This window comes from Grammomys surdaster, unplaced genomic scaffold (assembly GCF_004785775.1).
Source record: "Grammomys surdaster isolate TR1022 unplaced genomic scaffold, NIH_TR_1.0 271, whole genome shotgun sequence".
NCBI lineage: Eukaryota > Metazoa > Chordata > Mammalia > Rodentia > Muridae > Grammomys > Grammomys surdaster.
The window spans coordinates 86,924-112,364 of record NW_021604712.1 but is presented as its reverse complement, the minus strand read 5'-3'; the positions used below and the strand labels follow the sequence as shown (position 1 = coordinate 112,364).

Below are 25,441 nucleotides of genomic sequence, written 5' to 3'. Positions count from 1 at the left end.
TCAGAGTTTCCACCAGGTGGCACCCTAATTCAGAAGCCTTGCAGGAGACTGTGAGCTTCTGTCCTAACTGGAACCAAGGAACCACACAACATTAGTCCCTAAAATCTAAACAATTTGGATAAAGTATTAAATCAAGAAAAATTTAACTCCTGAGCAGAAATGTGGTAGTTACAGTATGTGAAAATTCTTAGTAGACTCTTGGGCTAGAATACTTGGGATTATTATTAGGTCCATGACATGATAATCTGAGAGCTTGTTACTTTTATTGAAGGGGTTGACACTCCTTGTCATAGTTAAAGGGTGGGCTGACAATCACAGAGGGGAGAGGAAAGATTGATGCTATAAATAACTCCTATTGTACACGCTTACGAAAAATCTGTGTGTTTTCTTGCAAGTTCCCAAACTTGAAGGAACAGAGAAATGTACTTAAAATCTCCTTTAAATTTGTAGCTTTCAGCTACAGCTTAGATGTAAAATGATTGGTTGTTGTGATTCAAAATCCTAACAGAATAACTGTTCAGTGGTTCCAGATGTTTTTGATAAAAACTTGGAAATGTAGCATCAGCAGTAAAAGCACAGACTACAGATTCTGTCTTCCATGGGGGAGTGCTGGGCAGATCCAAAGGGGAAAGCAAACAGACTTTCCGCCCCACCCAGAGCATTTTTGCCCCACCCAGAGCATTTGTTCTCTGAGAAGAAACAGATTAGCAAGGACAACTATAAATTATCCTTTTAATATGTTTGTATGTGTAGAAAAGAGAGAAAAGTCTAGATTTCTAGGACCAAAAAAAAAAACCAGACAAAAAGGCTAATGTTCTTATTTCAAACAGTCCTCTAGTGTCACTTAGAAAATTGTAATGGTTTTGAAACATTTCTCTGATTATGTAAAGTTTTCAAGGAAAAAGCCCATGGTTTTTATTTGCTTACATCTTCTACAAGGCATGGAATGTCTATTGAATTGGTCTGGGTTATCGTTAGTTTGATAAACTTGGTATAGAAATGCTTTACAGTGACTAAAGCATCTCTGATTCCCTAGAGAGATGCTTGGGAACTTGCAAGCAGGAAACATTTGATTCTAATTAGAACAGGAGGGAGAGGCAGTGAGGAACAAACCATTTGAGAACAGAGGGGAGACAGCTTTGTGTTCATTTGGAAGAGGGGATTCTAAATTATAGCTTGGTGAAAGTTGATCCATAAAATATAATAGGCAGCCAGTTTTTTGTACACTTAAGCCTGCACCTCCAGGACCTTTGGATCTTTGCCCTTAAACAACATAATATCAAAGTATTTGTATGTTCCTGGACAGATTCCCATGCTTTTGGTTAGCTTAAGCAAGAATTTTATTTACAACTTCTTAATCTCTTTAATTGTCTTGTTTCTCCTGTAGTTAGCATTCTCTGTATTGAAAAGCAACACATTTATTATTGTACATGGTGCTGATGTGAGAGAGGCTTGCTCTCTAGAGGCACCAGAAAGAGGACATTGTCCACCTTCATGCTTTTAATGTACCTGTGGTGGGATCAAGATGAGGTTTGTATTAGAAAGAGCTGAAACTGTGGTGTTTGTGTAGACAGGTGAATAAGGGAAAAAACTGGCTACCTTAGCTGGATTTGTTCTATTTCTTTCTTTTAAGTAGACTAGCCTCTTTAAACACCTGGCCTGGGGAAATGGTGACTCATTAGACCTTCATTACGCCTTTTACAGCTTCTAAAAGAAAATACCTTTTACCAACTTTGCTTGAAATATTGACAGAAGCTGTAGTATTTAATCTCTTCTTTTCTATTGTGGTATTTAAAATTGTACATTCACATTCTCCAAATCTGTGTAAAGGGCTACAATCTGTCCACCTGAAAGAGAATGTAGGACAGCTTCTCCTGGAAAGCATTAGAATGCTTTTTCCCTTTTTTGGTTTTGTTTTTTGACACAGTGTCTCTCCATAGCCCTGTCTGTCATGGAACTCACTGTATAGATCAGGCTGTCCTCGAATTCACAGAGATCTGCCTGCTCTGTCTCCCTAGTGTTGAGATTAAAGGCGTATGTCCACACCTAGCCCACCATTAGGTTTATTTTAGGTTTTATTATTGGGGGGAGGGGTTCCTCCTTTTCTATTCTTTCACCTCTCTTTTCTGCTTTTTGTTTCTTTGGTTCCTTTTCCTTACCCCTCCAACGTTTATTACAGTTGCAGAATGTCTGAAAATGAATGACTGTCTGCTCCTGAGGCATAGAAGATTAGCAGCTGGAAATCTGGAGAATCAAGAAAACAGACAAATTAAGTCACATAGTCCTGTGAATGAGAGATTTGAAGTGCAAGGCGGTCTCAGCCAGGTGACTCTTCTTAGTTCCAAGAGTCCTAAAAGACATGCATACATACATCCTGTGCCATCTCTTTAACTTTCTTTAGAACTTTCTCAGACCTCAGATGAAACAACCTTAACTCATGATGACTTCTAAACTTTGCCAGACATTCTATAGCTAATTCTACATCCTAGAGACATAACTCTGAAATAGTTGGCTAACATTTTTCTGATATTAAATCATTGCTTTGCATTCTGCAGGGAGATGCTGTATATGCCTTGATTGGATTCAGTGTTCTGTGTCTTTCCTGAATCATTAAGGCTGTTGTACAGACTTGTAGTGTTTAGGATAACACCGCCTTTCTTTATTAGCATACTACTGGCATCAAAGGGACAGAGATTGTTTCTTGCAGTGTCTGACAGAGCCTTTTTCACTGGGTACTTGAGAGGAGGAGGAGCAGGAGGAAGCCTGTTGGAAAAGGAAGCCTTGTTTTTTCTCTTAGTCTGTAGATGAATCATGTTCCCACCACTGCAATTAGGTTTCCAAACCTCCAAGGCTGCTGGTGCAGATCTGAAAGGGCAAGTAATGACGATCTTGAGAGAGCAGAGCAAAGGGTGTGGAGACTGTGGAGGGAGGGACAGGCTAGCTAGCGGCAGCCAGCTAGGGAGGGAGGGAGGACATCTGGAGGAGTGGTCTGTTTTCCTTGTACTCACCAGCCGTCCTTAGATATTTTCAACTTAAGTCAAAATCCAGCCCTGCTGCTGAAGGAGCTGGAAACTGGCTAAAAACCTGGATACCCTAGAAAGTACCTCCGGATTTTTTTTTCCTTTTTCCTCTCTTTCTTTTTCCCCTTCCATACAGGTTTCCTTGTCTCTGTTGTTTTAAGGAATTCTCTCATGCCATCACTTTGAAATAGCCACCTTTTTTTTTTTTAAATCCTCTGTCTTTGTGGCTGAGTGCATACTGGGGTTTTATTACTGGCTCTGGGTTTTCTGGATACATGTGCCAACCATTATGCTTAGCCAGTTCGTCCTTAATTTTTCTACTGGAGTTCTCGGCAGTGATGGGAAAGATCTGTGCTTCGCTTTCAGTCAAGATCTGCACAGCAGCGATCTTAAGACAGACTGCTTGTATTATGAATTATAAACTCGTCGTCTCAGTGCTCTGAAGCTGCCAGAAAGTTCCCACTTAGTTCACAGAATTGGAGTCTGTTCTTTTTTCCTTAACCCAAGAGTTTTCTATATAGAGGAATCTGGAAGCAGAAGTCTTTTCCTGCCCACTGTGAGAAATTTGGAATTTTGGACCTGTGTGAGCACATTGGTCCCTGGATTCAGGAGATATACTTCTGGATTTTGTCTTCTTTTTTGCATCTGTACAAAATGTATGAGCGGCACAAAAGGCGCTATAGCTTGTGTGACATCTCCAAGGTGGACAGGACTGTCGATGTGGTATTACTGAAGGTAAGAAGGGGCCATACCTTACATAGTCTGAAAGTCTCCAGGAAGACTTCTCTCTGTATCCTTACTGCCAGGTCTTGGTCTTTCCTAGACTAGGATGAAGTGTGAGAAAGCCTGGGCTAACAATGATAGAAAGACAAAAGGGAGAATTTTAAAATTCTTTTTGTGTGAACATGTGTGTGTGTGAGAGAGAGAGGAGGGGGAGAGAATCTGCATCAAAGCACTTAATAAAATATAATTCTATTTGTTCTAAGTAGAACCTAAACAATCACAAAGGAGGAATTCATTCTCAGAGCTGCCCTTTTGCTAGAAGCCTCTGTTTTCTGTTGCTTGCCCTATCCCCACACCCCAATTCCACCTCCCTGTTGACTGAATCTCTTTCTCTGTGAGCTTCCTTTTCTGTCTGGCCCTTTGTCCTTTTGTCTGTGTAGGTCTTTGGTCTTTCCTATCTGCTGTTCTCCTGTCTCTCAGTCTTAGTTCTGCAGGGGAAAGAGAAGTCAGTATTATTTTGGAACTGTCCCTAGTTAACTCTTTTTTTTTTTTTTTTTTGCCTTAGCTTCTGACCAGTGATAAGCCACATTTACATTTGTTTGATTTCACGTCATTAGTAATGTTGGGTGTCTAAGCAGGAAGGAGGTGGAGACTCTGGACAGGCTAATTGTTCACAGAAGACGACATCCTTGAATCTAAAATTAGTAAGGACTTCTACATTCGGTAAGGCCAGAGTCTGGGAATGTTGAACAACTCATGAAGTACTTTTTGGAAGTTTAGCTGTTTTCTGGCAAAGGCAGGGAAATTGGAAGTCAGCCAAGTACTTCATAGATGCCAAAGAACCTGAAAAGCTACATTTGGAAGAGTGGAGCAGGTTAAGTAGAAAAGTAGTAGTTTTGGATTAAGTGCTAATATAATGTCTGGGTTAAAGAAACAGTGGAAGTCTATTGTTGGTGTATCAACTCTGTTTCGTATTTGAGATAACCCACTTTCTTTTATATCATTTCAATTTTTTGTTGTTGTGTTTGTGGCATGGCTCACCTATTGTACTCAGAGGACAGCTTGGGGGAGTTTGTTCTGTCTGTCCACCTTGTGGGTCCTGGGGATCAAATTCAGGTCATTTGGCTTAGCAGCAAACACTTTTACCCACTGAGCCACCTCACCCCTGTGCCATGATCCCCTACCCCTTTGAGATAAGCACCTACTAAACTTGGTAAAACAACCTAGGCTAGCCTAATATTTTCTTCTTCCCTTGGCCTCTCAGGTATGGGTTATTATACTTCCCTCCCCCTAAGAGAAGCTGGCAAATGAGCTCAGAAACCTAGACATAGAAGCCAGTGAAATCCACATGGGGTGTGGCCCTCAGAGGAGGTGTGATTTGTGGTATAGTGGTGTCACTGCCCCTCAGTAATCACTGTCAGGTGGTTTAACTTGCCAGGCCTACTTTATAATTTGGTGTTTTGAACTTGTTCCAAAGATGATACTGGTTTTAATTCCTCTGAAAAGTCATTTCCTCTGAGAGATAACAATTATCTTCTGATATTTTGTCCTCCTATATAAGAAATTTAGAAAGGTTACTTTCTAGGATCTTTGTCTCGTGGTGTCACAGCCCTTTTGATTTAAGAGACCAGGGAAGGGCAGAGCACTCTCCTTCTGTTGTCACAGGAATCTCTCTTTCCCTGCCTCTTGCCTGTCTTCACTTTCCCCCCTCTCTGTGTGGTTTTTTGGGGTTGGGGAGATAGAAGAAACCAAAAGAAGGGTACTACTTAGGTGGCAAAAGTTGGAAGGAAGAGACAAGTGGTAGCTATAGGGACAAATAGCAAAGTATAATGATATGCATATTAAAATGTTATAATGAAAACCATTGTTTTATACTTAAAGTAATAAATAGGGGCTGGAGAGAGACTCAGTGGTTAAGGACGCTTGTTGCCAGGAGAGGACCTGAGTTTGATTCCCAGTATATGCATGGTGACTCACAGCCATCCCTAGCTCCAGTTCCAGGGTATCCACTGCTCTCTTCTGATTTTCATATCAGGTGTGCACTTGGGACACATATGTATGTATATACAGGCAAAATACTCATATAAAATAAACAAAATTTTAAAAAATCAAATAAAAAAGAATGCTAAAAATATGTTGTATACAGCTTAGTTGGGTATGAAAGCTTTATATGAGTTAAGCTAACTCAGTTCAGGCTTCTTAATTTGTAGATACTATTTTTATATTTCCCTTTTCTATGATTTATTTGATTTGAAAGTTGTTTGTCAGGCAGTGACTATGCTACCCCATTTCCTATGAGGAAATACTAGAAACATGACTGAGAGCTGAGGGGCCAAGTCTAAGAGAATCTTCCTAAGATCAACAGTAACCAGAGAAACATGCACAGACTGTGTGCTAGGACAGAGACAAGTAGAGTACTTCCTTCAGTCTAGTGCTCCAGAGGCTGAGAAGATGTCTGTCTAATGAAGGATGAAGGAAGAGTTCTAGAAATAATGAACTGAGTCCCCGAGGAAGAGAGAAACTGCTGGGTACTTATGACAGATGGGAGCAGTCTGCATACCATGCAGCAAGTTAATTGTAAAGAGACTGGAGCCAGAACTGATGTGCAAAAGCAAACAGCCATGGTGAGGATTCTTTCCCTCTTTGCTCTAAAATGAAGACCATTCTTCATATATTAGGCTGCTGTTATGACAGGCCCCAACATGCTCAGATGACTTTGTGGAGTAAAATAAGGAGAGAATAGATACTGAGACATAAGCATGGAATGTTTGCCTTCTTAGTCATCGTCATCATCCCATACAAGAAAACACGTTAGAATAGCCAGTAATCAGTAATTCTCCCTGTTGTCACCCTTCATATGTAACCAATGATAGGATGCAGACTCTTCACAGCCAGTGTATTGTCTTGCTGTCCTAAGGCTCCCTTGAGTTGACCCATTTATTATATGAGTATATACACAGAGGCACGCACATAATCAATGTATATGATTTCCTATTGTAGACTTGTATTGCAAGAAGTCTTAGACATTATATTGATTAATTCTTTCCTAATATGGTAATTCTTTTTATGACACTCTGGATAGGTACATGATAGCAAGAGATCATTTGCCTCACAGTCTGTAGCAGGTTTTCCCTATAATTCTTTTGCCACTTCATCTCCCTCCCTCTCAATGGTGTTCTCCAGTTACTTTGACAGTAGTTTGAATTTCAGTATTTTCTATTAGCATTTTAAAATTGATTTGGGGGTCTGGGAAATGGCTCAGTCAATAAAGTGCCTGGGTTTAGGTCCCTAGAGTCTGTTTAAAGGTCAGGCATGGCAGTGCACACCTGTAATTCTGTGCTGGGGAGATGGAGACAGGAGAATTCCGGAGGCTTGCTGACCAGCCAGGCTAGCTGACAAAGATCAGTAGGTTCAGTGAGAGATTGTCTGAATTGTAAAATAGAGTTTGATGGAGAAAGATACCGACATTACCCTCTCACCTCCTTACCTATGTGCAAATTCCATTGGATACATGTACCTCTTGAACACTCAGCTGATCCTCTATACTCACCGAACTTTTACAGAAAAGTTTACAAAATTGGTCATTTTTGTCTTTATCAGTGTACCTGTGCATACAGAATGAGGTATCGTAATCTTACTTTAAAATATAATAGATTTTTTAAAAAATGATTTTACTATCTTATCCCTGATTTGGCATTGAACTTGTTATATAGACCAAGCTGACTGGAACTCGCAGAGATCCATCTGCTTCTGCCCTCTAAGTGCTGGGATTAAAGGTGTGAGCCATCATGTCTGGCTTTAATAGATATTTCTTGATTGAAATAAATTGATGTTTTAAGATTTGTTACAGATTCATAAGCTTTGTGCTAACATAATTTTTAATTAACTTTAATGTAAAAATAACTAATAATTTTAATGTAAAAATATAGAAATTAAATACAACAGTAATCTCAAAGTTTAGATTGTGAACCTTTCTCTTTGTTATTCCATACTTAGAACTCTAGTTCCTAACCTTTGACATTCAAATAATTCCCTGTGAATTAGTGTCAACATTCTTCATTTGTGTTATATACCCGCACTTTCTGTGGCTTACTCTAAATTCTGATCTACATTGTTTACCACTTCTGTGTAATTAGTCTTGTCTATCTGCCTGTCAGAGTCAAGGTCTCAGTAGCCCAAACTAGCCTTGAGTTTACTACCTAACTGAGGCTGACCTTAAATTTGTGATAGTCCTGCCTCTACCTCCCAGGTGCCATGATTACAGACCTAACTCTATTCCATGCAGGCTTTCTGAAATGTCTTATAAATAACAGAACCTAACTGGATAGTCTTCCTCTGGTCCCCCAACCAAGGATACTCATGCTTGGTTGACATCCCTCTTCCATTGCATATGACATTCCTCTCTTGCCTCCTCTTTCTGGATACAGACATGACTTCTGGCTCTTTGTATAAATGATTTATAACTATAAATCATATGTTTAAAATGAGATATGAAATAATTTTAATTGTTGGCAGGGCCCCTTTAGTACCAGCATGCCCTTTTCCCCATTGTGTTCTTCAAAAAGCTAATGTTGACTTCATATGTTGACTGATGAGAACGTTCCATAGCCAGACTGAGTCTGGCAAATGAGAGCATTCTTAGAAGACAACAAGTGCTTGTGGCCTACTCCCAAACTAGCATACCAAAAAGGAAGAGCCCATCAGTGTGTAACCAGACTTGTAAATATAAGAATAGTGCCTGAGTTGGAGTAATTTTAGGATCCACTTGTGTCTAGTAGTTTAATAAGTTTGAGTACTTGGAAAAATACAAGCCTATTATTAATAGTAACATTAATCTTAATGTCACTGAAAATTTAATGAAGACCAATTTTGTAGCTAACAATTCAGCACGCTAGTTGAATGGTCATAGGATTTCTAAGTGTTTTCTTTATGACAAATGAAAATACTTAGAAAGTGGCAGTCCCCTCTGTGCTCATGGCTTACACAGGCTATACAGTCTCATTAGCAGAAGCTCAGAAGGAATATTCAGATGGTAGTTTTTTGCTTCCTTTTCTTCAGCCTTGTATCTTTGTCTGGATTGTCTAAAAAGGTTGCAGAGGAAGTAAATATTTGTGGTGGCTGGGAAGACTGGGTGTTACCATAGCCTGTATTATTAGAATGTTCAGTTACAGACAGTGGCACAACACTTCCAGAAACAAGACAATGCAGAAACACGTACCTCTATTTTCAAACTGGTAGAATCTCAGGATGGGTGGCTCAGGTTATCACAGAGGTCCCAGGCTACACTGAAGGAACGGAAAGAATACCAAACTGGATGTGATATTTCTTACAATGTGCCTTTCATTGTCCTGTACTCTGTCCACTGTAACTCACTAGAACCTTGGAGCACTGAGTCTGAGAGGTGTTTGAGCTGGGTTTAGTGGCAGTATCTATGGGCAAAGCAAAAAAAACAAACAAAAAAAAAAACCGATGACTTATTTATTTATTTTTTTTTTTAGCTGAAGAATCACTAATATGTTCTGGGTGACTTCTCTCTCCAAATGATATAGGTATTAAAATCTATTTCTAACTTTTACCTACCTGCGATGTAAAGTTTATGAATCACCTTGAGCTAGTCTCTACTTTCCCATTCACTGAGTCACTTGCCCACTCTGTGTTTTATTCATAGCTCTGTTGTTTTGTGAGAGCAACATCTATGTGAGGAATCTCATCATTGTATCCTCTTCTTCATTTTTACTAACCAGCCAAATGCTAGCAGTGACCACAGTGACATGAACCTCTTGCTAAACCTACTCAGAATTAGATTTTAAAAAATAACAACAACAAAATGTAGTGCAAGGAACCAGTTTATTTTCTAGTATGTAAACACCTTGGCTGTAGAGATAATTTTTCGGGAAAGGGACTAGTAGATGACTGAAACATTGCTTTATTCAGAAATACCTGTTAACTTTTGATCTCCTTCAACACGTGTCAAAGTGTTACCACACATGTGCTCAGTGCCTGGCATTATATCTGATCAACAGCAAGCATATGAAAATACTTCTAATGGAGCCGCATAGTGTGGTGTTTAGTTGCCATGAAAATGAGGCTTTGGAGATGAAGACTGAAGCCGAGAGTGGTGCAAACCTGTGTGCCACATCAGCAGTTCTGAAATAGGGCAAGAGGAGGGGTATTTTTTAAACTAATTTCTATGTCTTGAGCGGCTTGCTTACATGGTAAGCACAATATTATCCACACATGAATATGATATGCTTGGCATTGCTTTTACACAGGATGTGGTTAAAAGTGCTGATGCATGTTTCAGCGTTCTTCCTTCACTCGCTGCAACATGGAGATTGCCCTCTGGCTAATGGCATTGACCATGACTGAGCGTATGGCTCAGATTACTGGCTATAATTTTGGCTTTGTGGGATGCCTGTCGACTTTTGTTTTAATAAGTTTGCATCTCTTAACTGCTGTACACTCATTTTTTAATCTGATATAACATACATCATTTACCATTTTAACTACTTTTGGGCACACCATCCTGTCTCGTGTTATTGACAGTTAACACTTTTTTATAAGCATCACTACTAGAAAGATAAAAACAGTTGTTTTTCCAAAGTGGAACTTCTCACCTGTTAAACAATAAACCTTCATTCCTGTCCCCTGGAAACCACCATTCTCCTTTCTATCTGCCTCTGACTGCTCTGTGTGCCTTACATAAGTGGAGTCATGCAGTATTTGTTCATTTGCAGCTGACAGCCTTACAGCACTTAGCATAACATCTCAAGTTTATACAAATTGTAAGATGTGTCAGAGTTTCTTTTTTAAGGCTAAATAGCATTCTTTGTAACAACATATACTTTATTTGTTCACACACCTACCATCTGAGCTGTGTTAACTGTTTAGCTGCTGTGAGTGGTATTACTCTGACCGTTGTGTGTAAGTACGTGTTTGGATCCCTGTTTTCATTCTTTCGCTGTATGACCAGAATTGAAATTGCTGAACCAAGATTAATTATGGTTTTTAGGAATGGCTACATTGTTTGCCATGTGGCTACAACATTTTACACATCCCTACCAGCAGTTTCAAAAGACCTCCAGTTTCTCTGCATTCTCAAATAACGATTCTGAAGTGATGGCCCATTCTGGTTTTGATTTGCATTTCCCTAATATATACTTTTATGCTAATTGTATTCATAAGCCAGTGAGATGAGCTGTCTTAAGCTAATCTCACCTTCAAATACTATGTTATCTAACCAAGTCTTGGATCTATACACACTTTTTTTTAACACATTGCCACAACAATATGTGAAACTAGACTAAAAACTTCCTTTCCCACCTCTCACCTTGTTCAGCCTTTAGTCAAAGTGTTACATCTCAGAACAAACAATTAAAATGTAGGTATAACCATACAGTGGATAATTATTTGGAATTAATAAAATGCTAATACTACAACATAGATGAGTATTGGATACATTTTGCTAAGTGAAAGAAACATCATAGAAGACTAAAAAGTACATGACTACATTAATAAGAACTGCTTAAAGTAGGCAGATCAGTAGACAGAAGCTGGCTCAGTTCTTTTCTAGGACCAAGAGAAAAAAGATTTAAATGTTGAGCTTCCTTTTATTGCCATGGTAGTGCTCTGAAAATAAATGATGGTGATGATTATATAATTCTGCAAATAGTCTAGTACTAAGTTATACAGTCTGAATTACTTAAGTTTTGTGGGACAAGAATTTAAATAAAGATACTAAAATAAAAATGTTACAGTTGCACACATGTTCTTACGCACACATACAAAATAAATACAGGCTGCATCCTGAGTTCTTTGGAAGAGAAAAAACATAAGTGGAAGAGCAAGTGAATCCAGAGAACTTTTTCACTTTTCTTTAAAAGACAGTTTTCTTTTTTTTTCTTTTTTTTATAACTTTCTCTATTTTATTTTTTTAAGGTTTATTTATTTATGAGTACACTGTAGCTGTCATCAGATACACCAGAAGAGGGCATCAGATCCCATTACAGATGGTTGTGAGCCACCATGTGGTTGCTGGGAATTGAACTCAGGACCTCTGGAAGAGCAGTCAGTTGAGCCATTGAGCAGTTGAGCCATTTCTCCAGCCCCTAAAAGACAGTTTTCATGTAATATATTTTGATCATATTTTTCCCTCCCCCAACTCCTCCCAGATCCTCACCACCTCCCTACCCCCCCCAACTTTGTTTTCTTCTCTCTCTTTCTCAAACAAAAGCAAAAACAGTAAGACAAATTAAAAAAAAATAGTTAAACGAAAAACCCACAAAAAGTCCAGCAATAACAGCAAAAAACATGGAGCTCATTTTGTGATGGCAACTACTCCTGGGCACTGGGGCTGCCCTGATTCGTATACCCAGTGACACTTAATTGAAGAAAACCAATTTTCTCTTTGCCAGCAGTTATCTATTGCAAACAGCTTCTTTGTGCACTTACTGTCTCAGTGCTGGGACCCTGACTGCCTTGAAGCTTTGCAGATCTTGTGCAGTGGTGCCACACTCTGTGAGTTCCTATGTTTCTGGGAAGCACTGTTCCCCTGCAGTCATCCACCACCTCTGGCTTGTTCAATCTTTTAATCTCCTCTTCTTCATAGACCCCTCAGCCTTGAGGGGTTTGATGAAAGCATCCCATTTAGGACTCCCTGCTCCAAAGTCTCTGACCTTTTGCACATTGTGCAGTTGTGGGTCTCTATTAAATCCCATCTGCTTCAAGAAGCAGCTTCTCTGATGAGAGTTGAATGGGGCAATATCTGTGGGTACAGCGGTGTGCCATTAGTCGTTTCATTGCTATTTCCTTTAGCAGAAGAAGAGTTGTAGGGTTTCCCTAGGCCCATGACTACCTAGCCCTATGTTCTTGGCCTCTCTAGCACTGTCAAGTTCCATCTCATAGAACAGACCTTAATTAAGTACAACCATTTGTGTCACTGTTGCACCAATGTATCTTACAGGCAGATAGCTATTGTAAGCCTCAGGGTTTGTAGCTGCGTTGTCCTGATGCTTTCCTTCTCTGGTAGCTTGCAGAATACTTCCCAGTACCCTGAATGTTAGTTATGAATGTTAGACGTGAAGCTTTTATCTAGAGTTCAGCTAACAACACTGTACTAATGTTGGGGTTTGGTTTTCGAAGACAGAGTTTCTGTGTAGCCCTGGTTGTCCTGGACTCTTTGTAGACCAGACTAGCCTTGAACTCACAGAGATCAACCTGCTCTGCCTCCTGAGTGCTGGAGTTAAAAGTGTACGCCACGACACCCAGCTTCTATTGTTGGTTTTTAAATACTGACAAGTATTAAACAAGAGGGAGAGGCATATAGAGGAACTTCCTGTACTGTCTTTGCAAAGTGAACTCATTATAGTAACCTATGCCCGTTTCTGTCAACTGTGATGATTATTAAACAATTATTAAATAAAATTTGAGAAACTATAGAAAAGTTGAAAGGAATATTAGTTTATGATCATTCAAGTGTAGTTGCTCACTTAAAAGTTCAGTCAAATTAGGATTTTTTTGCTACGAAGGGATGATCATATTGAGATATTCAGTACCTATATGTTTTTTAAAATTAATGATTAAAATTAATTAATTTTAAAATTATTTGAAATATTGATTATCTTAAAATGTGGAGTAGTTCTGAAATTTTAGCTTCCTTAAGCTAGTAAGTTGACTTTGTCTTAATAGGACTGTTTGACATATACTCACCCTTGGAAAGAATCTAGAGCAAAGGGATCAGTCAGCAGACCTGCAGACGTGCACGAGGGGAAGGTTTCTTAACACTAGTATTTCCTCATCACATAATATATTCTCTTAAAGAGATTTTAGTTTACCTTAATTTTGTTTTCATTCTCATGAACAGTTGCACAATAGAGTGACCACTAAATGTAACTTACCAGTGCCTAAACTGAGAGAAACACAGAGTTTAGTGAGTACATATTCAAGGAAAAGAATGTTTCCTTTACACATTGGCCATGGAACTGGAATGATAGTGAAAAGAGTTAAATTCAAAGACACGTGTGTTAGCCTTTGCTAAAATGTTGGCTGAAAACATCATTGGAGTCCTGAGAGGGGAAGAGCAACATAGTTGAGGGAGGCTCATTTCCATGTTCTTCACTCTGATATTTGAGACGCCTCTAAGCTTTTTTATTTCTGTTAACTAAGTTTACTTCTTTTTATGCAACCTCTGTTATAATAATAAAAGAGGCAAAAGGATTTTTTACATTTCCCACTTCAAGATTTACTTTTATGCTAAATTATGATAGCTTTGATTGCTAACAGTGAAACGTCTCAGTAAAAACAAGATACAGGTTTAAAAAAAAATTAGAAAATTCTCTGAGCCACTACTTGGGGGATTGTTTTTATTTGTTTGTTTTAGTTTGGCTTTATCTATTTGTTTTTTTAAAAAGAAAGTCTACTGAGGCTGGAGAAGTACTCGGCAGCTCACAGCACATAGTGCTCTTGCAGAGTTTGGTTCTCAGCACCCATGTCAGATCCCCACAGCCACCAGCTACAGAGGATACAATACTCTGGTGTCCTTGGGCACAGGCATTCACATGTATGCACACACAGTGAAGTAATAATCCTTTTAAACTGTTTCCTTGAAAGATGGGGATAATGTTTTGTAAAGTCACTGACTTTGGTTAGTACTAGTTCTCCATGCCCAGGTCACTTTTCTGGAGAGCATCTTCTGTATAATGCCAGAGAAGCTACTGAAACTGCATTCCATTTTGACCACTCATTCCTGCTGCCTTACTTCTCTGTACTAATGAAAAAGCAGGGATGAGAAAGTAGTATTCATTTTATATGTGTCTAAACTTGCAGTTACTCACAAGTAATTTATTTCTCCTGTTGTCAAAAATAGGAAGAAAATGTGTCCTTTAGCAAAGTCCTCATCCAACTTGCTGTACATTAAGTAAAATTATTTTTAACCAGCACTGTAGTTTAGTGTTTTTTTCTCTAGTGGTCACAAATATAATGGATATATTGTGTATTCTAGAGGCCATTAAATAAAATTATGGCTTCTTCTGACATTCTAATTATTCATCTGTATTCATATTATTCATTATTTCAATTTAATTTCAATGAGATTAGAAAGTTAAAGTCCTGGTAGAAACTATTTTATATTTTATACTTTTGAGGCTCTGATTTATATACAAGATATTCGCTGGTTTAGGGATACAGTTCAGCGGTAGATCGCTTGTCTGTTAGCCACAAAGCCCTGGGTTTGATCCTTAGCACCAGGATACACACACACATACTCATCCAGTTTATTTTTACATTTCGGTGAGTTTTAATAAATATTATATAGTCACTATTTTTTTCACATGAGAGTACATTGATTCGGCTCGAAAGTTCCTCTGTCTTGTCTCCTCTTCCTCTCCCTGCTAATCACTAATATGACTTTTGGCACTGAAGTTTTGCCTTTTCTGAAATGATACACAGATTAAAACATATAGTAAGTAGGCTCCTGTGTCTCTAGTCCTTGTCATCTGCCTCTTAGCATAAGACTATTCATGTTGTTTTAGTCATAGATCATTTCTTATGAATGTTGCATTGCATAGCTGTATGACAAGTTATTTCTGCCAGTCTGAGTCTCTCATGAGTTAAGCTGCCATTAAAAGGTCTTAGTACAGAAATATGGGGCTGGAAAGATTGTTCAGTAGGTCAAGGTGCTTTGATAATCTGAGTTTGATAACAGGGATTTACATTGTGGTATGAGGGAACCAACTGCCTCAAGTTATTTCTGACTTACACACACACACATACACACACACACACACACACACACACACACACACACACACACGGGATGGGGGGAGAGGAAGAGTTTTAAAAGAAAGATTTTGCTTTTAATAATAACTTGAATCCATTGCTGGGTGGAGTCTGAATGTTTCTGACCATCCTTTCACATGACATTAGCAGTATGTCCGTGTTTCCATTACTTTACATTCCGGACAACACTTTGTACTATTAGTCTTTAATCTTAGCTGTTCTAGTGGGCATATATTTGAATGCCTATGAGGTTTATTTTAACTTTTTTATGTATGCAGGTACACCCCCCAACCCCCCTGCAGAGGCCAGAAGAGGGCATCAGATTCTCTGGAGCTGGAGTTCCAGGCAGTTCTGAGCTGCCTGACATAGGTTTCCTCTGAAAGAGCAGCAGACACCCCAAACCACTGGGCAGTCTTCCTTACAGTTTTCACTTGTTCTGTTGAATTGCACAGCTAGGAATGCTTTCTCATGTATATCTTATATTCATGCTTTTTTTTTTTAATAAGCTGCTTACTCTAGTCCCCTGCCTGCTTGTTCTTTATTGAAATAACTTGACATCTTTGTCAAATTAAGTAACTGGCTTCAGTTCTTTTCCACTGACCTTTATTCTATTTTACACCAGTACTATACTGGTTTGATTTATGTGGCTCTTAAAGTCATGTGTATGACTTTAGGGATATAACTATTAGAGTTTCTGATTTGTAAATGTGCTTTCTCTGTATGAGCCTTTAATTTCAGTGAGTATTTTTTTAGTTCTCATGGTGTAGATATTATTCATCTTTTACATTTTTCCCTAAATAAATGTCTTGGCTCTACTATAAATACTATAGCTTTTACTTTCAGTTTTAGTGTCTACGCATCTTTGCCAATACATAAAACTAATACTGATTTGGAAGTCTGCCTCACAACCCTCAGGCACTTATTCTAGTAGCATTTTTGTTGTTTGGAATTCTCTATGTAGACAGTTAGGTCATCTTTGAGTAGTTTCACTTCTTCCAGTTGCATGTATTGTTTCTTTTCTGATTAGTGCACTGAGTATCCCTCCAGAGCAATACTGGATACAAGTGATACGGTGGCTGTTCTGCGAGCTTATTCTTAATTTCAGATTAATGCACTTAGTCTTCATATCATTGGGAATGGTGCTGACTAACTATAGGGCTGTTTTGTTGTGTCTTTAAGAACGTCTTATCAAGTTGAGAAATTTTTTTTCTGTTAGTGTTCTGATAATTTATTTTAGTAGATATCAATTTTTACCAAGTTTTCGCCTTTTGGTTTTTCTCAGTTTGAGGGTTGATAGACTTATATTGAATTTTTAAAGTGTTTATTTTTTCTTTTGAGACTACTGTATTTACATCATTTTCCCCTTCCCTTTCCCCCTTCCATCAGTTGCTGTTAAGTATATACTTTTCTTTTGCAACGCTATGAAAACCTTTTGTTCTTAGAATTAACCCACTTGTTCACGATATGCTTATCTTCCACATGTATTGCCTAAGTCAGGTTATCAAAAATTCTGCTGGTGATTCTTCTGCACCATTCCTAAGAGTGATCAATGCTTTTCTGACTTTATCTGGTTTTGATGTTGGAGGCTCAGAAAACAAGTTGTGACTGTTGTTTATTTGTCTGTTTCCTAAAAGAGTTTGTGTAAAATTTGTATTATCGCTTCCTTAAGTGTTTGTGGGATTCACCAGAAAGCCTTTTGGCCTGGGGTTCCCTTTGACGGAAAGTTCTAAACCACAAATTCAGTAACTTGAATGAAGACTGAAGTTATTTATGTCATTGTGAACAAATTTTGATCATTTCTTTAGAGTATCGAACTTTACACAAATGTTGTTTATAGTGAATCTTTATTATCCTTCCTGACTGTAGACCCTGTGGTTTCTCTCTTAGACTTGTGATACCATCATGTAGCTTGGGTAGCTTATAACCTTCCTCATAAGAGCTGCTTCGGTTTGCTGATATTATTGACCAGCTTTTCTGACTGTTGAAACTAGGTGTTTTCCTGCTTTCTGAATCACTCATTTCTGTACATTCTAGGGTTTTTTGTTTGTTTTGGGGTTTTTTTGCAGGTTTTGGATTAATGTACTGCCTTGATTTTTTCCCTTAATTGAAAATAGATAGTTTTCTTACACAATATATTCTAATTACAGTTTCCCCTCACCTCTGATTATAATATTTCTTCCCCGCCCCAGATCTACCCCCTTCCTCTCATAGAAAACAAACAGGCCAATCCTTTAGTGGTGGCCTCTAATCCCAGCATTCCTGAGGTAGAGGTAGGTGCATCTCTGAGCTCAAGGCCTGCAGAGTAAGTTCCAGGACAGTCAAGTCTTGAAAAAAGAAACAGAAAATATTAAAGAAGAAAAAAAGAAAAACAAAACAAATATGTCCCTACATGATAAAAATAATAAGATTCAACAAAAGCTAACACACTGGAATAGGACAAAACAAACAGAAGGAAAAGACCCCAAGAGAAGGCACAAGAATAAAGACACAGAGACCTATCATCTGTACATTTCAAAACCCTATGAAAACACTAAACTGGAAATCATAACATATAACCAGAAGACCTGTAGAGTAAAAAGAGGAAAAAATACAAAAGGAAAAATACACAAAAATAAGAATTAATAAAACAAATTTTTTAAAAGATGGAAAAATTTGTGACATTACATTATGAGACAAGGAACCTCCAAAAAATGCCATTGCACTCATTTTCTGCTGGCCATATGCTGCTGGATGTGCAGCCTACTCTTAAGAGTGGTCTGTTTCCCCAGTGAGACTCCCTTGGAGGAAACAAATTTTCATTTGCACATAGTTGCCAGTTGGAGATAGCTTCTGGGATGGGGGCCTGTGTCCACTTCGTTTAGCTCTAGGAGCCCATCTGGTGCAGACCTGTTCAGGCCTTGGGCAAGCTGTCCTAGTCTCTATGGGATCATCTGTATGCCAGCCCTGTTGTATCTAGAAGGCCTTGATATTTTGATATGTTTTATCCCCTCTGGCTCTGGATCATTTGTATGCCAGCCCTGTTGTATCTAGAAGGCCTTGATATTTTTTATCTTCCATCCCCTCTGGTTCTTACACTTTTTCAGCCTTCTCTTCTGCCAAGTTCCCTGAGCCCTTAGAGGAGGAATCTGATGGAGACATCTCTTTTAGAGCTGAGTGCTCTAAGATCTCTTGCTCCCTGTTTAATGTCTGGCTGTGGGTCTCTGTATTAGTTCCAGTTTGTTACAGGAGGAAGCCTCTCTGGTGATGGCTAGATAAGGCACTGATCTGTGAGTATAGCAGAATATCATTGGGAGTCATTTTGTTGTTACTGTTTGTTTGTTTGTTTTCAAAACAAGGTTTTACTGTGTATCCATAGCTGTCCTGAAACTTACTCTGTAGAGCAGAACTCACAGAGATTCATCTGCCTGCTCTGCCTCCCAGATTAAAGGTGTGGGCCACCACCATTCAGCTGTTACTTTTGGTTTTACCCTAGGTCCCTGAACTGTCTAATCTCAGGTTCTTGGCTACCCAAGCAGTGTCAGGTATTGGTTCTCTCCCACAGAGTGTCCCCTCAGTCACATCACATGCTGTTGATCACTTCCTCTCACAGACTGTGCCACCATACAGTAGCATCTCCTGTAGGCAGGAGACCGTTATCAGTCCAAGGGTTTGTGTCTGGTTAGCGTTTATCTTTCTCCTGGAACTTTTTCAGTGAAGTATTTTTAAGTGTTATATTTTTGTTCTAAACGCTGCAACTAGAGATATCCCAAAAATTTTTATTCAGAAGTCTTAATTTTCTTTTAACTTTTCTTAGATGAGGGGTGGGTTACTTAGTAGTTTTATTTGCAAAAAAAAAAAAGTTTTTCTTTTTTGGAATCTGTGTAGGGTTTCAGTCTTTTGATTTGTGTTTATGGTTTAGTAGTGTTGTGGTTAAAAAAAAGCATACTTTTTTGTGACTTTAATCCAGTTAAATATGCAGAAGTTTTGTTTTATTTAGCATTGTTTTGTGTAGTGCATATGAACATCTTAAGTCCACTTGTTAAGAATGTGCCCTGCCTGCCCCATGTTCTGTGTCAGTTAGGCAGGATCGTCGGGTGTCTCTGAAGTTTTCTAGGTCCTTGTGTCTACTTGTTCCGTCAGTTAATGAGAACAGAGTGTTGGATATTTGATGTTAATTAAAAACACATACTACTGGAACAATTAAATTAAGAAGTTGTAAGGATAAGGTAGTTAAGCCGGATGGATTTGCATTTCCACGTCTTGCACACTCACTCCCAGTGCCGTTCCTGCTGTGTTTTGCCCTTCTGAGCCTGCCTTCTTTGGTCTAATAGAAGCGATACAAACTTCTTGTAGCTATTATGATTATTTGATGAGAAAGTGAGTACTGAATTCTTAACATGGTATCTGGTGGGTAGTGATAGTTAAATAGGGATTATTTTGTATTTTTTTAAATCCTCAAATTTTGTATACTTTTCAAGATTGTAAGTTACAACACCAAGTAAGTATTTTAGTATTTTTTTCTTTCTATTTGTTAATTTCTTTATTTCACCTTTGGTCTAAACATTGCTTTTTGTGGATCTTTTTCCATTGATTTCACATGCCATTTTTACTTGACAGTCTTTTCAGAGCTTTCAGCTGAGTGTAGACTGCCTTATTTTTATTAGCAGTAGAGTTTGGTTTTCTTTCCTAGCATAACTTTACCTACCTTGCAATAGAATACTAACAGTCAGAGGGTATGAACAATACATAGATTTTTTTTTTTTTTTTTGGTGCTATTCCTTATTGTCTGAAACAAATTCTTTGTATCTTCCAGATCAACCGAGAAAGCTGGTGTACCATAGAGCCCTGCCCTGAAGCAGCGTCTCTCTTAGCTTCCAACCAGAACTCAGGTATGCATGTTCATAGTCCTGCTCTATAAGACATAATTTGATGTTGTGATCTGCCATTCTTGAGTGCGCTAAACAGCAAACTGGAAGAATACGTGTGTATGTGGTTTAGTTTTGTAAGCATATGGCTTCACAATTGAAATAAAGTTATAAGAGTTTTTCTTAATTTTAGGAATTAATAGTAATTTTAGTAATTATGAGGCTATGAGTTGTTAATCATTTGTAAGGAAATCTAGTGGTATAAAATTATAAATACATATTACTGGGACCAAACCTATGGTTCTTAATTTTGGCTGTGTTGACGCAAAAACAAAGAGAAACCATAGCTCTTGCCTTAAATGGAATAAGAGTTAGTTTATTCTAGAGCTAAATTTGAGTGACCATAGCTCAGGAATTCCAAATTCCATGTCCCAATGTAGAAGCAGTTTCATAAGGTTTTTACAGCAATAAAACATAGAAAGCCATAAATCAAGACACCTTTTATATACATTGATGGAAACATCAGAGGAGTGGTTCCAGCAAGAAGGATGATGCTCTGCTATAAGTCCCACATGCCATCTGATGATATTTTTAGCTTTCAGATTGGTGAAAGGTAGTGTTCTGCTATGTATAAATTCCAAAAGATTTGTATCTGTTAGTCAAACAATATTAGTTTCAACATAGAGGGGGACAAGGAATAGCTAATCTGGGGCTAAAGCTAACCTAGATAAGGTAATCAATCACAGGACCTGCAACATTCCACTTTCCCATGTCACTGTAGTCTGTCTTTACAAATACAGCTTCATTCCAGGAAGTCTCATTGACAGTTATATACTGGAATCATCTGAGCAAGAGAGCTTTGAGAATACATGATGCCTTGGTCACTGCCTTAGTGGTTCAGATTTATTGGGTTGGGATGCAGCATGGACATCCACTAGAATCTTTAAGACTCCTGTTCTCCTGCATAGACAGAATTGTCAGAAGTCTTTTGTTACAAGTCCATGATATATTAGTAATAACAAATAAAGTTAAGGTCTTGCCTGATAATAACACTAGTTAAGAGTCCTAACTTCACCCCATGTTCAGCTAATTCTGACATAAGATACATTTCCCAGTGTCTGGGTTCCCCTGTCTTCTATTTGTAAAGTGTTCCTAGGCTGACTCACAGAGGGCTGTTACACAGACATCAAGGTGAGTGACTGTCTCTGAGCTCCCTCCTGTGCTGGCTTCTATGTTGCTAAATGAGAAATAATACTTTACTTTTTTGAATTCTTCAGTCTGCTTTACCAACAAAGCCTCTGTTTACAATTCTCAACTCTGACTGCATCACAAAGGAAGTATTGAAAACAAATGTTGAATGTGTTTTCTTCAGTATTTTTCACACTTCTTGAGAGTGCTGTTTCATAATATTATGCCATGACTATATTTGGGGCCTACAAATTCAAAGGTGCTGGAAGTAAAAGTATACCCAAACCCATGTTTTGGTTCCTTTAGCTATAAGGGACTTTTCTGAAAGTGTAAGTAGCTACCCCAGAATGAAAACTTCTGCCATGTAATTATTGATTGAAGTCTTGGAATTATTGAGTGAAGCATTCATAAAACAGAAAGACTTCTAGAAATCATGGCTCAATTTGTCCCTTTGAGGAACTAGATTTCTGTTGTAGTCTTTGTCAGGTCATATTTGTACAAATTGTTAAAACACCTCTTTACACTGTAACTCTAGAATAAGTAGTTTACTCATATATTAAGGATTAATGAAGCCTGAACTTTATTTAGCCATATGTGTCACATACCTGTAGTGTGCTACATGCCAGATATCCAGTTATTACATTTCTAGTGTGCTATTAACTGTCAGTGTGACTTTTTAGGGTTTACTGATCATTGCATTTTAGTGATATAGAAGTGAAGACCTACAGGGTTAATTACCTGGAATTTTTCTTTTAAGCAAGATAAATGTAAACATTCTAAAATCAGTGTCTTCACTCTGGTTTACTCATTCTTTAAGAAGTAGGTGTAGGAAGACAGTAAGGATTCTATTTCTTAGAAAATATTCCAGCATATGTGACATGAGTGTACATTAAGTTTGTCTTTAGGGATCCCTCCAGCCTGTGAAGGTCATGGTAGGGTTGTAATGGTTTATGGTTCCTCTCTTCATGTACTGTACTCCTTTTTTCCCTCCATATTCTTCTTTCCTCCACACAGCCAGTTTAACTTCACACATTAGCCCTCTTCTTATCTCACACTTGTAGCCTTGTGCTAGCTTGGCTTTATTTTGGGGGTAAGGTACTTCTACCAGAGCTGAATCTATGGATACTTTATGAGAATGTATTGTGTGGTTTTCTTTTCTAGGCTGGCGTTTAGGCATAGTCTTTTAGATTGCCAGCTAGCCCTCTAGCAGCACAGCATTGATGCTGTGACAGCCTTATCTTTTAGCCAGCATCCCCAATTCCCCCTCAATTACAATATGAAAATCCAAGTAGCAAAAGAGGCAGGAATAGAAATATCACAACCCCACCAACTGTACTTTTTATGCACTGTATAAAGTGTGTGTGGGGAGGGGTGGCTAGAATACCTATCATTTAAGGTCCTTTGAAGAAGCCATGCTATTTCCATTGAACTAACATTCTGAAATTATCCACTACATTCATAATTGTGACTAACAGATTTAAGATTAACTCACTGCCTCACTTGTTATTATATTCCTTATATAATTCTGCAATAAAATTATCTCTTAGTGTGTTCATTTATACCATAAGATTGTGAATAACCCATTCTACAAGCACACTCTAAAGATCTTCCTAGGATCTAGCCAAATGCCTAACAGAAAAAGTAACTATATCAGTTAATATACCTAAAAGCTACTAATTAGGCCATGTCTTTTCTAACTTTGTAAATATCTAAAATGGAAAAAAAGACTGGGAAAGCAAAGAGGCAGGTGAACAATAGAAAATGACTGAATATTGGTATGAAACAGAAAGTAAATTTTAAAAAATAGTTATTGTTAAATATATGTTCTTTTTCAGAATGCAGAAGCTTCATAGATGTTGGACTAGGCACAGAGTGTGCCTCAAAAGAAGGCGTGCTCCAGAGAGTGTCAGGGAGTGATTCTGACCTCTTTCACTCACCCAGTGATGAAATGGACAGCATCATCTTCTCAAAGGTATTGGATGAACCTTCTCCTCGTTTTTGACCAGCCGCTCTCCTAGTCTCACTTGGCCTCCCTTAACTTACCCTTTTTTAGTGTGAGTTTTCCCCTGGGGCGCGATGTCATATATGACTCTAGCAAGTGAGTTGTGATCCAGGTAGGCCATGTATTCTGAGTGACTTTAGGGGATTGATTTTGCCTTACCTAATTTTTGCTTTGTTCCTCCCTCCCTTCCTTATCCTTCTAAGCTGCAACAGACAACCTAGCTAGGATCACTCACAGAGCCACACAACATTCTATTTAAAGGAGGGAAGTCTATATTATAAGGGCTTAGAAAAGGGCATTAGCCACATTTATTAGATTTATTTTCTGAAAAGTCATAGCTGGTTACATGAGTTGAAGTCAAAAAGCGTGGGAGTTCCTTTAGAATGAACTAAGTCAGATGGTAGTGAACACCCTTCAGTGGTTAGGAAGGGACCACAGCTCAGACTGTATGATGTCATATACATAAACTCACCATAGAGTCATTCTGGTTAATGTGTGAATGCCTGAAACTTACAGCTAAGCCTGATGAAATCATCTTTCTTCCAGACTGCTTAATTGGGACTTTCTAGATCTATGGTAGAGAACATGACCTTTTTCTCTAGGGAAGAGCTAGGGAAGATGGAGGTTGGAAGCTTGAGTTTGTTTCTGTTTACAGCAGATGCCTTTCCCACAGCACAGAGGGCGGGTCATGCTGTACTCAGTTACACGCCACAAGTGCTTTTCCTAATAGTAAGGACCAAAGGGGCAAAAGTGTTGTAGCAGCTGTGAAGAAGTGTCTTCCTGGTTTTACAACTTAGAAGTTGTGCTAAGAGCAGCTTTGTTAGTGAGTGACTCAACTATCCCAAGACAGTGAATGTGAAACTCCGGTGTTTCAACTGTTATGGTATAGAAATGATATCATAAAAGTCAAGCTTTCTGCTCTTCTCACTTCGTCCATCAGCCCTCATCTTCCATTTTTTCCTGCTCTAACACTTTCTACCCTGTTCCTTTGGCCATCTTCTGAAGGATCTTGGAAAGATTATGGCGCGACCTTGGGATTTCTGTCTTGTCACTTGCTGGCTAGGCATGATGTCACATGTCTGTAATCCAGCACTTAGGGGGCTAGGGTAGGAGGACTGTGAACTTGATGTAGTAATGCAGTCAAGTCTCACGGAATTAAAGAAGGAAAGATTTGCCTTTAAAGCTATATAAGATGAAGAAAACCAATGGTTTTTGTTTTATCTGTCTGCCTTCCTCCCTCTTTCTCTTCCTTCTGTTCCTACACCCATAACAAATGTATTTTTTTTTAACAAATGTATTTTTTAAATTATACTTTTAGTGAGGAGGGATATGTGCTCAGTGCTCATGTAGAAGCTGGGTTAAAGATTCTAGCCTTAAAATTGGTTCATAATGCCTGGAGCTGTGTAATAAATACTTTAAAAATTATCAAACAATTATCTGTGCTTGTCTAACTTAATAGTAAAAGGATTTTAAGATTTATTTTTATGTTTAAGTATGTGTTGGGGGTGCTTATGGAGGCCAGAAGCAGGCATTAGATCCCTGAAAGCTGGCATTACATATTGTATTAGCTATCCAACATTAATTCTGAGAACTGAACTCAGGTTCTTTGGAAGAGCAACAAACATTCTTAACTGCTGAGCCACCTCTCCAGCTTAACTTCTGTTTTTTAAGTTGAATAATCTTCCTTCAGGAAATATTTGCTTGCCAACCTCTTAGATATACAACATGTGAACAGTTTGTTCCTGGTATTACCCTCTCTGTGCAGAAGATAATTTATAAAAAGGACCTCTCCTAGATACTGCACATTTTTCCCCCAGGGAGAATAGACAACAAATTTATTTTATTTTATTTTATTTTATTTTATTTTATTTTATTTTATTTTATTTTAT

The 25,441-nt window shown here is 38.3% G+C and overlaps 1 protein-coding gene across 3 annotated transcripts in view; it reads left to right on the top strand.

The window, feature by feature from the left end:
• Akap13 (A-kinase anchoring protein 13) overlaps positions 1-25,441 on the top strand; it is a 285,672-nt gene that overhangs the window by 177,612 nt on the left and 82,619 nt on the right. For all 3 annotated transcript variants that reach the window (XM_028776648.1, XM_028776646.1, XM_028776647.1), the window contains 2 exons: positions 20,311-20,386; positions 23,386-23,522. In XM_028776648.1, the coding sequence (XP_028632481.1) occupies positions 20,311-20,386; positions 23,386-23,522 (213 nt within the window). The remainder of the gene's footprint in view (positions 1-20,310; positions 20,387-23,385; positions 23,523-25,441) is intronic.